General features: G+C 35.9%; 1 protein-coding gene across 5 annotated transcripts in view; it reads right to left on the bottom strand.

Moving 5' to 3' along the window:
- The window catches only part of MAP3K4 (mitogen-activated protein kinase kinase kinase 4), a 63,089-nt gene that overhangs the window by 28,727 nt on the left and 16,560 nt on the right, over positions 1-17,802 (bottom strand). For 4 of the 5 annotated variants that reach the window (XM_015621964.3, XM_015621967.3, XM_015621966.3 and 1 more), the window contains exons 3-12: positions 15,692-17,073; positions 11,741-11,983; positions 7,539-7,685; positions 6,224-6,381; positions 5,793-5,909; positions 5,330-5,429; positions 5,162-5,245; positions 2,887-3,153; positions 1,469-1,618; positions 331-492 (exon numbers count right to left, since the gene is read on the bottom strand). In XM_015621964.3, the coding sequence (XP_015477450.1) occupies positions 331-492; positions 1,469-1,618; positions 2,887-3,153; positions 5,162-5,245; positions 5,330-5,429; positions 5,793-5,909; positions 6,224-6,381; positions 7,539-7,685; positions 11,741-11,983; positions 15,692-17,073 (2,810 nt within the window). The remainder of the gene's footprint in view (positions 1-330; positions 493-1,468; positions 1,619-2,886; positions 3,154-5,161; positions 5,246-5,329; positions 5,430-5,792; positions 5,910-6,223; positions 6,382-7,538; positions 7,686-11,740; positions 11,984-15,691; positions 17,074-17,802) is intronic. The other variant, XM_015621969.3, reaches the window with a different exon arrangement.

Genomic DNA, 17,802 nt, shown 5'->3' with positions numbered 1-17,802 from the left:
AACAGCCTTAAAGTGAACCAGGGGAGGTGTAAATTGGATATTAGGAACAATTTCTCATTGGAAGAGTGGTCAGGCATCAGAACAGGCCACAGGAAGGCTGGCGGAGTCCCCATCCCTGGAGGAGGTTATTTAAAAGATGTGTAGATGTAGACATGGTTAAGTGTTGGAACTGGTAGTGGCAAGTTAACAGTTGGAACTGATTATCCTAAAGGTCTTTTCCAACCTAAATACCTCAATAGTTTCATAAATTCTTTGTATTTCCACAATCATTAGTTACTTTATTTGCACCAATCCAAAACCAGAAATTTCAATTGTTTTTTGTTTCCTTACCTCAAACCCAAAATTATAACCCTGAATCATGGCTTCCCGGTAGTATTGCTGCAAAGTGGCAGATTCAGATTCATCAACTTCAGCATCAAACTCAGATGTGAACATGTGATCAACTCTATCAATGGCACTGCTTATCTTATTGCATAGCTGTAATGCATCATTCTGAGTAACAAGAGAGATAGGGGGACATCAAAATATTACTTAGTCTTGTCAACTGTAGAATATTAGGCAAACATGAATCTAGCAATTACATTATTTTAAATGAAAAGACACTATAATGCCACAAAAATTCATTCAGTCTTGGAAAAACATTTTCCAGCAGTTGCATGAAGTAAGTCTAGTAATTAACTAAAGTATTATAATGAAGTTTGCTTGCATGTGATTAACTTTAAAAACAAAGACAGCAAAAGGGTGAGTAGAGAACCAACAACAACAAAAAAAACCACACAACACAAACAAAAACATCCAACCAAAACCAGACAGACAAGAAAGGAGAAAATTAATTCTACTATCTATAGAGTGACCAAGCCTTTGGTTCTATTTTCACCTTGGTATATGGACACAGTCTCTATTGAATGCAGGGACTTGATACTGCCACTTAAAGCCCAACAAACGAAGAAACAAAACCCATCAAAGAAAACACTCATAAAACAAAAACAAAACTAAACAACTGCACACATAAAACAAACAAATAATGGTTTAAAAACCCACACCAAATCCAAGAAAAATAAACAGAGAGACTACCCACTTTTGCATTTTCAAATATAGGAATAAAAGTTGTTTGTTGCAGATCACTGATTTTGACAGAACTTGGTTTTAGAAAATCATACAATACAATATTGCTGCCACCCAAAGAGGTTTTCACTCTGTTGCTATGGTATTTCAACTGCATTATGGACTTGTTTTCCAATTACCCAATGCAGAAATGATTACACCAATATAGCTCAAAAATGTGCTCACAAGTCACTTGAGAAAACAGAGTGGAAATTATACTGAAAGTAAAGTCCACAGAGGACTACCACATAACTTACAATTGCAGAATATGCCATTAGCTTTGCAATCAAGCTTTCTTCCACTTTTTTACTATCAGTGAGCAAAGCATCATCAGTTTTGATAAATCATCTCCAAACCTGCTTACCTTTAGCTGCTGTAGAGCTTTGGCAATGATTGGTTGGCTGGATGTCTGCTCCTGGTGCAGAGATATGAGCCCTTCAATAGACTGCTGGAAAGCCTTTCTCTGACTCACAAGGTGGGCAGACTGAATGACTACAAGGAGGAGGTTATCAACCTAGAATACAAGACACCACTACTTCTTGTAAAGAAGATACTCTCTGTAAAAATATATCAAACATCACCAGATTCCAATCAGTTATTTTTTAAATTCTAACACGTGAAAGACCTCTTGTCACTATTCATGAAAATCTACATTCACACAAAAAAAACTTGGCAACTAAACTCAAACTCTCATCTAGTGAGCAAAGTTCCATGAAGAAAGTTTTCATGAGGAATATGGTCCTGTTTACTTCTGGAAAATATTGGAAACACTGTATTAAATTATCTTCAGATTAGCTACACACAAAAAAAGCAATAGGTAAGCAAAAATAATTACATTATCTCAAAACAGACAGAAATTTGCAACCATTTGCAAACTGATTCTCATCTATTGCTATTTTCATTTTCTGAATGAAATACTAACTTTGATAGACGTCTAAAAAAGTTCTAAGCACTTAATCAAAGGTTGTTTTTTCATTGTTCAGTTGGAAAAACAGGCAAACAAGAAACAACATGTTCGCACATTAAAAACAGCAGAATGTAGAAGAGTGACTTTTTCAACTGCATGTAACTGCTAGAACCCTCTGAATGCCAAAGGTCAGGCATAGTGATGCAGAAAGTCACTCTCTTTGCGGACAGTACAGCCCATTTATGGTAGAGATCCAAGGAACTGCATGACATACCAAAAGGAAAATTCATATAGCTTAACATTAAGGATATGAGAACATGAGGGGCAGTGAGCTGGCTCAGCTGTCAAGAGTGCAGCAGAACTGCTGGCAGGGAAACTCTGTTGGCTTGGGAAGAAGGAAAGTATGACTGGAAACATTTTTTCTTGCAGAACTGTTAACATCCAGTAACTTCCTGAGAAATTTAACACAAAATGTCACAATTCATCTAAGATCAAGAGTAACTGGTTTCATGCTTCAGCATGCAGAAAGCACACAACATGTTCTCGGAGACTGATGACTTCTTAATAAAATGTTCAGTTTTCAAGTCTTACCTGCACTTCTGAATACTCAACTAGATATTAAAGGTATCTCTATTATACAAGTACAACTCTGAAAAAGGCACATTTGTAGAGACTGATCCTGTCAGGAAATGCTACAGAGTCCATTTAATATTTGCATTTAGCACAACTAAGAAACAAACTTATTCCTAAATTTAACTTTTTATTACCTATAAAAAGACACATGCATCACTTGAATGACTCCCGTTAATCTGACAGAATAAGCATTCACAGAAGTGTGGAGATGACAAACAGTGGGGGAATAAGACCAGACCCACCTGCATGGTGCGCAGCGTATCAGCAGTTTCCACTTGTGGCACTACTTTGACCGGCTGACCCTCCCATGCACTCCAGCTGTCATCTAATTCATGGTCTTTGTCACTGTGTTTGGTCATTAGCAAGTAGGCCTCATATGTAAGCTCATCTGAATCCTTGGAGCAATCCTTCCCAGCAGCTGCATTGAGGAGTTGCAAAATCACAGACTTTTCCCCTGCAATACTACCTGGTACAAATACTTGCAAACTCTCGAGTCCAGGAACTTGTACCTGCAGAGAAGAAACACTCTGAATGAGTGAATCCCACTGTCTCTTATGACAAATAAATAGTAGGTGACAAATAAAATAGGTCGTATCATTGAAGCAACAGGAAGAATCCCCATCCTAAAAAGTTGTACAATATACATACTAAAACAGTACCTTCCACTGTTTTTGCATTGAAAGTCAAAATATATTATAAATTATTTGTTTTGAAATCCATTGGATCACCATTTTCAGTGAATTACTTCTGTGTATTTCAAGTTAATCCTTCTTTATACTCTTCTAAAGGAATCTTGTTACAAAAGAAGTCCAGTTTCACATATATACTACATATGTATGCATACATGAGAATAAAATACATATACACATTTTAAAAAGTCAGTCAACAAAGAGTGGAGTATCAAAAGAAAAAATCCCTTCAGAATTTATACATTTCTGAATGACTACAGAAGAAAAAGAGTAAACAAAAGTCTGTCTAAAAAAGTATCAGTTATTCTTCTACTTTCATAAAAGCTACATTAAGTCCAGTTAGAGCATTCTCTTTTAATAAAATATTACTGCTACTACTTAAAAACTACTTCCAATTATATCTGTCATATTGGTAGCAGTACTTCAGCCATCAGCAGCATCAACAGCAGACTGTGAAAACAGTAAAACAGCCAGTATCTTGACTTGACACGAGGTAATTGACTCACGGTGGAGTCAAATTCTCTCTTTTCAGAGTGTGATGTCATCGAGCTAAGACAAAACACTGCACTCAGCACTTCTACCATTAGGCAAACATATTTTATAACTAAAGCTATTATAATCTGTAGGCCAATGCAAAATACTAGATAGCTGTTACTAAAAGCTAAATTAGATTCCCTAATGAGCATCTGCCTGAAAAGGTTGTTAAACATTTAAGCTCCCTACATGATATAAGAGGATCAGTATATAAAGTGTTCACTATCAAAATGTGTGTCATTTAACCCATGTATAACAGATGTGTGAAACTCAGGACACAATTTTTTCTACAAAAAATGTACCAAAGATACAAACCCTAAGACTACATACTTGAGGGACAATATTTTTTTTAAGTAAACATATACAGATTTCCCTGGCTGTTTTCCAATTCAAACACTCCACAGATCAGGGCCCTGCTGAGCCAGTTGTTTTATCCATGTATTTACAACACTTTATGAACTTCTCTCCTATGAACTTGTTTGTGCCCCCCTAAATGAATTTCAGTATTTAGCAAACATTTACATAAATCTAACAAGAATTATGCCATGAAAATGTTAGTGCATTATTTCCCAACTGTAAATTTTACATATATATATGAAAAGTATGGAAGGACAAAAAAGAACAGCAGATCCAAATACATTTTATCTGTTGAAGCAAACAACTTGCTTAAACTACAAAAAAGATTTGTTGACCTAGGAATTTTTCAAGGAATTTTGCAAAACCACAAATGTGGGACTTTACAATTTCAGTAAATACAGAACACCAAGAACTTAACTTACCTTTGCTGTATAACAGTTTCCTAGCTACAGTTACTCTGGAACAGAACAGAGGCCTTGAATTTCTCATGTCCTTAGTACTCTCCAAGAATCTTGCTAAAACAGACCTCCACTATAATACTGCTCCTTTATATAAGCATAACACAGGTCTATAGTCTGAGATTATCTACTCAAACATGTATCTATTTTCCTTATAGATTTGAAAGCATTTGTTTCGTAGCACTCACTACTAAGTGTTATTAAACAGAAAGGTTCTTCCTCGGTCACAAAGACAATCTTTGGAAAAACAAGGAAATAAGTCACTGATTTCCCAAAATGTAGACCAGCATTCTCACTTATACAAACGACAAATACAGAATTTGACTACCACAACTCAGTATTAAGTACAGAGCACTTTACATGTTGAAATATAGAGGTCCCATTAAAAAAAAAACTAAAGCATGACAATATTTGACATTTTGCTTAGTATACTCAGTTCACTTTCATGTCTCTAAAGCTTATCACCTATGTGAATTTACCTTCACATAATCTTTTGTTTTCAGAGCATTCAGAAGATCTCGCACTGGGGCTGACAATGCAAATTCTGCTGCTATTTCAAGGTCCTGCAAATAATGATAAAACAAAAGAATATGCTTTCAGACCAAATTTCTTTGAAGTATATAAATAAGAGAAGACTGTTAACTTACCTTCCTCAGCATTTTAGCAAAACCAAGAGCTTTGGAGGCCCTTTCTCTAGCTTCATGGAACAGTTCTTTCAGTGCTCGACTGGTCTCTATAACAGACCTCCTGAAATATTGGCAGAAATGAAATGACAACATTTCAATAAATCGTATTACACTTACACAGCCATTAGAAAATAATTATTTACATACATGTTAGTAAAAAGAACACAAATATTTGCAAGCAGCTGACAAATAAATTGAACTGACAAACAACCTCTCATAGCCTGAACTGAAGAGATGGTTACTAGGCTTCAAAAAAACAAAATGATACTTCATTACTACTGCACACAGAAATACAGTGATACAGTCTATGGAGCCTTGCATTTACCAAGTTTGCATTCTAAGGAATAAAATACATTGTGCATCTGTCAGAGGTAGAGAAACATATGTAAGCATGTTGTTATTATTAAGACAAAAGTTTGAATACCTGATTTCATCCGATGCAGTGCTGTCATCGGCACTGGCCCAAAATTCATCACAACTGTCTTGTAGTCCAGAATCTAAAAATATTCCTGTAGATTTCAACAGCATTCCTGCAATATCACTGTAGCAACAGAAATGGTGGAACTTCAGTCTTATTGATGTAGCATAGCATCTTAAATGTATTTCTTCTTAATGCAAGAGAGCTGTTGCCAAGTCCAAGTACAGAAAAAAGCAGCATCTTGGGGCCCACAGAAGCCGCCTGCACCTACTGCATCCTACACCTACAGCCCCTGCAATAATCCATACCTTCACAATGACTACAGCTGCTTCATGACATCCCAGGAAGTCCCATCTGAGAATCCCAAACAAGTGCTGACTTGAATAGCCCTCTGGTATAAAAAAACACCATAAGCAGAGGAATTAAATAAAACCTACCAAAATAGTTTTCCAGCTTGAGCTTCGCCTCCTCTTATATAAGGAGTTATTTCTTTGGTGAAATTCCATTCCTCCTCTAACAGATTTTTTAAACTATGAGATGCTTGAGGTAACTGCTGCAGCATTTGGATCCAGCTTCGCATATAATCAAAGTAAACCTTAAACAGAAATTGTTACAAAAGGTGTTAAGGACTAGAACCTCTTAAATCAACAGACAAACTCAGTATTATACAATTTTTAGAAGGTATTTCTACAATAACTTTCATTTGCTCCAACTGAAAATGAGCTCCATGTTTTCACACAAAAGGTGCTATTTATGGCTCAGCAAGTATTAAATTCTATGTCTCCACAATACTTTCCTGAGAACACTGTCCACCTTACTTGCTGTGCTGCTATTTACCACTGTATTAGTGAATACCCAGAGTAGCCATAGTTTTTGAAGCTGAACTGCTGAAAAACAGTCTCTAAACCTTTTATTAACTGGATTATGACAAAAGGTTTCATCTGAACATATCCTCCTGGATATGGATAAGTGCTGTGAAAAGCTTTCTGAGATTCGCTTTGTGTTCCTTTATATCAAGTCTTATTGCTCACCTTTATTTAATTACTACTGTTTTAAAACAATATAAAAAATCCAGGTAAATGCAATTTTTCTTCAACCATCTATCTTCCCTTCAGGATAATATTGCATAAAAAAAATCACCTGCAATTTATTTCAGTCCAATAATCCATAACATCCCTCCTCAAAAATTGTTAAGATGCTTTCCATTTCAGATATTTTCAAACTATACTGTAAAATTGCCAAGATCACAGAATCATAGAACACTTTGGGTTGAAAGGGACCTTAGGGGTCATCCATTTCCAACCCCCAACCTCCCCAGAGACCAAGCGTTTTTCTTAAAAAGACTTGTTTAACTAATTGCAACAATGAATATACATTAAAAATAAGGTATCAATTATGCATTAATGCAATGCCAATACAGTAAGATATAATGTTAATCAAAAAATCATAATTTATTCAATATTAAAAGGTTATTAAAAGTTTAGTTCAAACTTATGGAATTTACAGTTCTATATAGGAACCATTTTTGGTAAATACAGCCAATTTACAAGTATACTGTACCACAGGAAAAAGGCCAGTACTGCCAAAACGGCACTGGCCTCTGTGTTACCTTTACAAGTCCATTAAAACAATAAAATTGTATCAAAGTAGAGAAAGAAAAAAAAAGGCAACCATCCCTTAAAGGGACAACAGATTTCTATTAGCAGTACTCAGATTAATACACTTACTTTAACTCTCCTTTCTGAAGCTTACCATTAACATTTTATGCAGATCCTCTTCAAAAGAATCAATGTTGCAATCAACCTTTTGCAAGTCATCTAACACTTCCCGTAACATGAACTGGTAATATTGCTTCATTAAGAGTCCACCCTTGAGAACTTCTTTACATTCTCTCACTAGCTGCAAGAGACAAACCCCAAAACTGCTATCAGTCAATACATTACTCTGAAATTCACCCCTTGTCAGCCCAGTTTGTCCAAATAGGCTAGTTTGTCACTAAACTATTTCTACAGCTTCTTGAAACAAATACAGCTGCTCTACATATCTGCAGGAAAGACGTCACTAGTTTTCCAGGATTATTTAATGGCAATGCCATTATTTGCCACATCAATATAAATAGAGATGGAGGCAGATGTTTTATACTTACTCCCTGCACAATGCCACAGCAAGCAGCTTACTGGATAATTAGTTTAGAAAGGGGAAAAAGGGCTCACAGTCATGAAATCACCATTTTCAATGGAAGCAAGTCAGGAAAAATATGCAGTGTGTTCAACATATGCTTAGAGAAATGTTTAATGAAATGACAGTGAATTCACTGCCAATCTCCTGGGCAGGTGCCCTGAGCTGGTTTCGATGGTGGTGATAAACCACTAGATGCCCTAAATTCCAAAATCCATACCAGACCTGAAAGCAATTAGTGTTTTTTTGTTGCTTCCCTGGGCAAAGCTAACATGAGAAAAGGTCTCTTTTCACTGCAGAAGGGGTTGCCTTTGGAAGAGCTGTCACCTTTCCCTGAAATATTAGCCTTTATCTATTTCAAGAGACATGCTCAACCACAGGTACAGGAACACACAACGAGCAAGGATCATTTTGAACCCACACTAACAAATGCCTTTCTTTCAGAAGCCCTTCAAGTGCTAAGGCTGTATTCTGAAATCATCATCAGGCTTCAGGTTTGACAATCCCTGATCTTTTCTGAGGGTCAGAGGGAATGGAATTGCTGGCTGATTAATATGCTTTTTAGAACCTTCTATAATGGCTCTCCTTGCAAAGTAATTTATCAATATAGTAGACTCAATATATAAGAAATTATAATGGCACAAAAGCAGAAAACAATACAAGAATGATATTAGTATGACAAGAGTCTCTGGAATCCTTTACAGGCCAGAAAACATCATGTGGTGTTCCTCGACATGCAGAGGAAACAAGGATAATACTCTGAACTCTACAGTTTAAAATTTACCAAGTTAGGTGAAAAAGGGTAAAAAAAAGTAATTTTTTGTAAGGTGAAAACCCAAAAGGACACTTTTAATATGTCATATACCATAAAATTAATGTCTTTCTTCACTCCACTCAATCACATCCAGTGTACTTTGTGTTAACCTACGCAGCTTTTTCCCCTTCAACACAAGTCCATTCCATAATAAACTTGAAAAACTTTTATTAAAATTGGGTAATTTTAAGTATTTACTCTTTCATATGGGTATGCTACTGAGTAACAGAATACAGGATTTACAAAAGCCAGTGGAGCTAATCCTAGTGTAAGCTTTTGAACGGAAAATTCACAAGGCAGTAGCCAAACAAAATTTTGGTATATAATGAGCACATGAAAGAAAATACAGCCTAAACTGAAAATATTATCACTATTATTGGTTTGATGGATTGCTTTTATTTAGGTAGTTTATATAATAAATTGTTTCCTCAAAGCAGGTGGAGCAAGACAAACAATACCAGATTTAACAACCAAACAGCCACATGCACATACAAATATCCACCTCTGAACATGAATGCTTAATTTTAGAACCACCTTGAACTGTTCAGGTACTAAAATGCCCTTAAAAGAGAACAGCTCTCTCCATTAACACAGGATTATCAGTATTACAAAAGCTAGCACTGAAACTGAAACATGGACAGAAAGGAGGAAGGCAGCAAGAAAGGACAGGAGAAAAGGCACATTTTAAGAGGCATATAATCAGTGTTAGTTTTCTTCTTGTGTATATACTTTTTATTTAAAATCAGATTATTTTTTTAATACAATTGACTTGCTAGTAATACAACAATTTAACATCACCTCAAAAAAGTTGAGTAACAAGACTAGCATACCTGATACATTCACACAGTACTGCTACATATTTCAAATGGTACCAAAAAGCAAGAGATACTTAAAGGTCTCAGTACCTCCAATAAGTAAGTCAATCACTACAAAAAACAGACTGCACTGTGTTACTTGCATACAAAGAACAAATCAGGGATTGGGTTTGTTCAGCCTTGAGAAGAGAATATGCAAAGGGAATTTAATCACAGATTTGCAATGCCTAGAGGGCAGTTGCAGAGAAAAGCACAGCAGTAAAGCACTGGCTCTAGCCCTCAATGCAGAGAAAGCCAAAGCCTACCCAAAAGACCATCTTACAGAAGGAAATGGAGCAGTGCCACTTCCAGAACACTGTGCTGCAGCACCAGCGCTCCTTCCTGAATAATACCTTGAAAGAATTGAAAAATCTTATGCCTGCCTGAGTTGTGTACAAGTTCTGCATCCCTGTCCAGCAGCCAGGAGAGCATCATGACTGAAGATAATTGGGTTGATCATATTTCAGAGGGTCAGCTGTTAGAGTGCGTGATGCAGGACATTGGTAAGGTCCCCTCTCAGCTGTCTCTTCCTAAGGCTTAACAGGCCCTGTTCCCTCAGCCTTTCCTCACAGGAGAGATGTTCCAAGCCCCAGATCATCTTTGTCCTCCACTGGACCCAGTCTAGGAGCTCCATGTCTCTCTTGTACTGAAGAGCTCAGAACTGGAAACAGCAGTCCCGGGAACAGGATCACCTCCCTCAACTTGCTGACAATGCTCTGATATGATAATAAAACAACCTAACTTGGGAATCAATCTAATTGTAGAACCCTGCTTCCAAGGTTGGACTAGAGCATCTCTAATCCAGTCCTCTCTGTAATTCTATAATACTCTGTGAACTTGCAGAATAACACAGATTCCTGGACTCTTCTTTTGTGCTTGCTCAAGATTTTAGGAATTATAATTTTTCAGGAAACAAACAGATGTATTTGTGAAACATCCTCCACAGCTCCTTTGCCTGTTTAGAAATATTGTATGGGACAAGAAGCATTTGCTGAACTGAATTCATTTTTTCAATGTCATTAGTAAGGCAGTATCCACCAAAACAGTCTGGTATAAACACATTGTTTTCCAGGAAGAAAGTGCAATTTTTACTTAATTTGGGAGTCCACAAGGAGCATACAAAATGTTAAGTGGCGGAAAAAAAACCAAAATCACCCCCATCTCTGAAGGACATAATGTGCTTAACAAGAGAATATGCTATGCAATGTATTACTCTATGACTGTTAAGGTTGAAATTGTAGGTTTCAATCAATGGGGAGAGCGTAGTGGGGGAAGAAAGACAGTACAAATGTATTTGGGACCACAAAGTAGCATAGATTTATAGGATCATAAATAAAACATAGGATTTTGGATCAGCAAATAACTGGAATGTGAGATCATAATCAGTCCAAGAGCTTATTTAGATGTTTACTCTTGGAGATCTTCTGATAAAACTCTGATTTGGTTATACTTGCCAGGATGCAGGGAGATGGAATGAATTCAGTAGGTCCTGGACTATACTGTGAATACTGGCATTGACTAAACAGCCTTCATTGTACCTGACAGCCTCCAGAAAAATAGTCTTTATACAATATTCTCAACCAGTGACAGGACTGACAATCTTGGGTCACTGCCCACAGAAAGTAATACAACAGGCTGGAGAAGATTTTTTATTTCATTTTTCTTCTTAATTTACTTTTACTGTGTGATACTGCATGTAATCAGATGTCCTACACTCACCTGAGAGAAAAATCAAATCAAAGAGAGAAATACAGACCCTTAAAACAACTTGTATTGCCCAAGAAACCCAAAAAGAGGAAGATTTGCTAGAGAAGGTTATATAGCTTATAATGCAAATGGAACCAATACTGTTGAATTTTGTTGGCTAATAATATTTTTAATCACCAGTTTTGATATGGAAACTTAAATCAGAGAGCTATACACAACCATTTATTTATTATGCAAAAAGCAGATCTCCATATGAAATACTAGACTATTTACAAAAATTGTTACACAATTATACATTGTAATTTCTTACACTAATCCTCTTTAAAGTGACATGGTATCATAATGAAAGGACAAAATATTTCAAACAGAAAATATGTATTTAAAAAGCAATTGAAGCAAACCTGTTTAATACTCAAAAGAGATGGTTCCCCAGCAGGTCTTTGTTCCAACCTCAGCTTGAGACATTCATGGATAACATTGAGCAGGACTCGGCAGAGAACCAAGAATGCAGGTTCAAAAGATGGCAAATCCATGGATTTCAACTCCTCCCATGACACAGCACTGCATTTTTGCTCGCAACAAGGTGGGAAATTTAGTAACTGCACATAATCTGAACACAACATGGGATCTGGAAATTCTGAAAACTAACAAAAAATAGGTATCATGAAAAGGATCCTTAAAAGTCATTAGGATTTTGGATTTGTTTAAAGTAGCATGCACAGAAGTATGTTTTTAAAAGGTAATAGTCTATTAGCTGGCAAGTCAACCACACAAGTTTATATCATTGGGGGATTTTTAAAGCTAACTTTTTTTTGAAAGGATCATCAGTCTCAGGAAAAACAACTATGGACCACTGGGAATAAACAAAACCACTTGCATTATGCTTCTGACAGTATCTAGAGAAACAAGTGTACACTAAGTAAGCTACATCAGGTACATAACCTCATTCCTTTTGAAATACATAATACATATATTAACATAAAACTCCACACTGTCAATGAATGCAATATTCAAAAAAATGTCACTAGCTAAACTAAGCCAAAGTACTGTAAAATTAACTTTTGAATTTTGGTAGATTTTAAATTTAAACTGTTTAAAAAGAAAGATGAAATACAAACATCAAGCTGGTTTGTTGTTTTGGGGATTTTTTAATAATAAACTTACTTTTCATTCAAATTAAGATTCCATTTAAACAAAATTACTTTTCTAATTAGAGAAAATAATTGAGATGCTATGAAATAAACATCCTAGAAATCTAAAACTATATACCTTGTGATAACATTCTAAGCAAAGCTGTACATGGAGGTACTCTGGGGTTTAATTTAGAAAGAAAAGTTGGACTTCAGAACATGGGTAGATCCTAAAGATAGCAATACACTGTTCATCATTTAAGGATGATTTGTTTCAGATCAAGTTTGTTTTTTTCTTATTTTCATTTCTCAGCTGCTAACCAAGGCTCTGAATATCCTTCAGTCATATAGTAGACATAACTAGCATTTTTTAGGTTTTTCTTCAGCTCAATTTAAGTAACATCACTATAAAAGGGAAAAAAATATTACCAGTAATTAGAGTGTGATAATGATAAATTATAAAACTACCACCTAGAAAGTTTAAAACACCTTTTAAACTCATAATCCATCAGAAAATTAAAACACATATTTAAAAACTTATCTTCTTAGATGAAATAATGTCTTCTTTTTACTCTCTTTAAAAAGAAGATATAGCACCAGAATAGCATCAGGGCTAAAGATTTTTACACAGTAAGTTTTCATTAACAAACAGATCATGAAAATACTACACTTCCACAGTACAACAAAAAAAAAATAAATAAGAAATACAATCCCCATGGTGATGCAAAGACAGTTTGGGGAAATTCAGTTTTTATAAAAATATTAAAGAACTAGTCTGTGAGCAAAAATAACACAGCCAAATTGAATAAATCTGTAATATCCTTTTCTAGCATCAAGGATAACAGAAAATGGCTTAGTACTTAGGGCTTAGTACTAAACACCTAGACTTTAATTGTCCATTCTGACTAATCTTAATCTTCTGCAGGCCCAATCTGAAATGTTTCAAATACTTCTTACAAAAACCTCAGGAAAAACTCTAAGCCATTTATTGAGATCATACAAAAAACCATACTCAAAAATGCAGCCACTTGAATAAACAACAAACAGGGTACACAAACTTAAATATGTTCTATTAAAATAACATCTGATTTCATACACTAAAGTTAGAAATATTATCCATCTTCACCAAGAATGAAATTGTACAACTTCTACACACAATCGACTCTATAATACCTAGAGCCCTGTTAAAGTATCAGAGCCTATAGAGGAATCAAACATGTTTTAGAAAACACTAAGACCAGGAATATGTATAAAGATTTACACATATTTAGGATGAAATGAGCATTAAAATGCATACAGTGGAAGAATTCAGAAGGCACATTTTAGATGTGTTTTAGACACCATTGAAGCAACAACAGAAACAAAAGTATGTCCAGAGACTTAGAAGTGTAAGTATACACATAAACACAGAGTCAAGTTACAAAAGTAACAGAAACAATAAAGATTAACAGAATACTAACAATTCTGTCTGCATACAAATATCAAACTGAACTGCACTAAAAAAAAAAAAAAAAGACACTACATTCAATGTACCAAACAACTTTTGCTGCAGTAAGTACCACAATTCTGACAGAGTTGTATTTTTTTCTGATAACATCCTTTAAATTTTGGTGCAGGAAAGAAGTTTACAATTTATAACATTCACCTTTACTAAAGACCATCTCTTAAAAGAGAATAATACTCCAAATAAAAGGTAGTAATTACCAAAAATGAACATTCAAAGTAGTCACAAGGGTAGAAAAGGGAGAAAAGACAAACCTTACATCTTAGACAAAGCATCCAAAACTACGTTACCAAAAAGTTTAATTCTGTGAGGCTGCAAAAAAAACCTCTAGCTATTTAATGCTCCATTAACTTGCTTTAAAAACCCTTATGCAGTCAAAGCTTCTGAGGTATTCAGCAGTTTCAAAAATATATTCAAAGTCCATTTCCAATATCCCCATATTATGTCTTGTTTATTTTGACTTTTTTAATTTATTTCAACATATATATGAAGCTGAGTTTTCTAAATGCAGGTGGTTTGAGGGTGATTTCAGTTACTCTAACAAGATACCTGCAAGTTTTGCTTAAGCACTTGACTCTTAAGGAAATGTTCACACATTTCTAATGCAAATTTTCTAAAATACAAGCTGAAACCAAATAGAGAATAAATGAAAATTCAACTAATAGTCTCATTTTTACAGTAATATCTACACTAGTAATGGTACCAATAAAAACTTTCAAATCAAATATCTTTATAAATTTATTCATCCTAAAAAGATAACTCTAAGAGAGATCAACAATTCTTATTCTTTTTGCAAATGCGATAATCAACATTAAGAGACCTGCAATGTTTTAAAGACCACAAATGGTATCTGTCTCAGAATGGGCATGTTGGCTAAGAGATGTCTTTGGCCAGAATTCACAGTGCCACTTTACTAAGGAGACCAAGTAATCCTTACCACCAATTTAACCTAGCATAAAAATGCCTACAAGTTAGATAACAGTTTATATTAAGAAACAATACTCTGCCTTGAAAGAATTAAGTGACCACATTGTACAATATGAAACTACTGTCTTTCACTTACTGCTTAATTCCTACATTGGTTTTATTAACGCACAGTCATTCTTAATTAAGAATATAAAATGACCCAAAGAAAACCAATAATTAAGCTAAAAGCCAGCTAAAGAATGTAGCACACTAACATGACTTGTTTTCATATATTTCAAGGCTGAGTCCATTCCTTTATCCCAACTCTCCTCAAGTATAATGTACCACTACAGTACTTCATTTATGTCGATGAGATAAACCACAAAAAAACTATAGTGACATTTCTATAAAGAATGTCTTGCAGAAAAACATCCAGTCTTGAAGACAAGAAAAATTACGACCTCCACAGTAGATTTTTCTCACAATTCAACTGTTGGGCCTGATTTTCCATAGTGATTTTTCTGACTTGTTGATTTAGATATTAAAAAATATAATGAACAAAGATGTTATCACAAAGATATAATTTAAATTACAAACAAGAACAGAGAACTATCTTGGGCTTCACACAAATTCAGTCAAACAACAGATTCATTTCCATGGAAGGAGAACTGGGCTCCTAATCATAATATACACTGTTTTTCAAAAACCAACTAAGCAACCAAAATGTTCCTAAGATCCCAATTGCTACATTTTCAGTTAGGAACAATACAGCAAGGAGGTACTGCTGTTATCCATTTACACTTGTAACCTACCTCCATCTGGTGATCACTCCTTACCAACGCCATACGGGCCCTTTGCAATGAACCATGCATTAGCTTGTGCAGTCTTAAAATTAGTTTCCTCAACCCCATTTGCTTCAGTGCTTTATCAACAAACGGCCTGTAAATGGATGTCAAACAGTGTTGGTTGCAGCTTCCCTCAGCACTGCATTCTGGAATAACCCAGGAAGCAGAGTCATCCTCGGATTCAAGCCTATCAAGCCTCCTTGAAAAATGGTCCTGAAAGTCAAAATTTGGCTTATTAGTAAAATTGTTCTTGATGGCTTGTCTAAGTTCCTCAACATTCTCCTCAGAGATTTGTTCTTCGCCATCACTCTCCTCTGTGCATGTTCCTGAGGACTCCTTTACTTCTGTTTCCCTATCAATGCCTTCATCATCTGGATCACTGTCCTTGGACAGTCGAGGAGAAGGAATTTCAAACACTGGCCAGCCAATGTCAGAAAGATTTTTGATGCCCAATACAGTTCCCATAATCCTTAGTTTCTGGTTTAAGTCTTTTGTAATATTTAGCCATAGACAGAGTGCCTGCACCCTGTCTTGGAAGTCCTTTGCAGCATACTTTTCATAGTCCTTTTGAAGAGCCTGCAGAGATGGATAAAGTGCTTCTATGTACTCCAGCAGCTCCATTATTCGCTTTACCTGCTCAAATGAGACCCGCTGACGATGGAGGTGCTCGTGGTAACTCGAGTAACCCAAAGCACTAGTTTCATGTGCTGATTTGCAAACTCCTTCTCCTGAAGTACCATTGAGACTGGCTCCATTTTTTCCAGAGGAGAAGTTTCCATAGTCCACTTTGAAGGTGAGGATTTCATTGATGATATCGGGGATAGCTTGACGGGCTGCATAGAGATAAAGGTCTTGGTCATTAATGCTCCGGCCAGCATGCCAAGCTTGCAGCTCCAGCCAGATCAGTTCATTGGATCGGTTCAACCAGACAGAGGAAGTGTTTTCCTGTCCCCTTTGTTCCCTGTCCTTTTTCTTCGAGACTGAGGTAAGTTTTAACAAAAGCCGCAGGGTTTCAAAGAATTTTAACCGGTCTGCCGGGCAATCAGTCCTAGAAGTCTGGCGTGTGGTTCTGGGTATTGGCATGGGCACAGAGACTGGAAGCTTAGCGTGGCTACAGCCAAGGCTGAGGTAAGGCTTATTGAGATCAACATCTGGAATTGTTTTTTTTGGCAGAGATCCACCAACTGAGTCTAACATAAATGAGCACTGCACATTTTTTTTGTGATCTCGTTCTGTTGTCCTTAGGGCATCCCTGATCTTTTTCCCTTGCTTGTAGCTGTGCTCCTCCACATTCTCAATGGTTTTCCCATTGTCTTTATGCAAAGACTGAGATGGCACACTCATCTTTTCTGTAAGCAAAGAAAAGAATGTGACTGCAGCAACAAGAAAAAGCATTTTTTAATTCATTTCCAAATCACCTTTGTTAGATTGAGCATAAAAATGTTAAATATCAATAAAACAAAATAGGCATGGATAGAAATAAAATTTAGTCTTATTATTAGAGGTTACCATTACTATACCCTAAACTAAAGGATTTTTTTCTTTTTCTCTTGCTTTACCTCTTTTGTAGAAAGGACCTCACAGAATTCTCATCTTGAGTATGCCACCCCTACTGAGAACTGAGTATGATCAAAAGTAAAAGAATGGTTTCCAAGCTCATTTTACACACATTTGTCACACAACTTCCCAAGCAAAAACTCAAAATGCAACAAAGCATTATTAGAGCATCCAAGTCAAACAATTAAAGAAATTTCATTGTACATGCAATTTCATAAAAGCTGGAGCATATATAGATTTTGAAATTTAGTTTGAATGTACCAATCCTGCCTCTTGGGAAGGTTGATCTTGCTTCTGTGAACCTCTCTGTAATCTGAATACATTGCCTTAGCACCTTGAGCCTACCTCCCCACTGCTGCAACACACAAACACTTGTTTTCTTCCTTGCTACGGACAACAGCCCTTCCCCACCTAAAGGTTCAATCTCCTCCTTGCTTCCCATTCTTTCCTCAGGAGCAGCAAACCTTGACACTTTTCCTCAAAACTACGAAAAGCAGTTCAGTCTAGGCTTTGAGGACCCA

The sequence above is a fragment of the Parus major genome, chromosome 3, assembly GCF_001522545.3.
Source record: "Parus major isolate Abel chromosome 3, Parus_major1.1, whole genome shotgun sequence".
In the NCBI taxonomy this organism is placed as follows: Eukaryota; Metazoa; Chordata; class Aves; order Passeriformes; family Paridae; genus Parus; species Parus major.
Note: the sequence above shows the minus strand (reverse complement) of the source record. Positions and strands in the feature narration are given on the sequence as shown.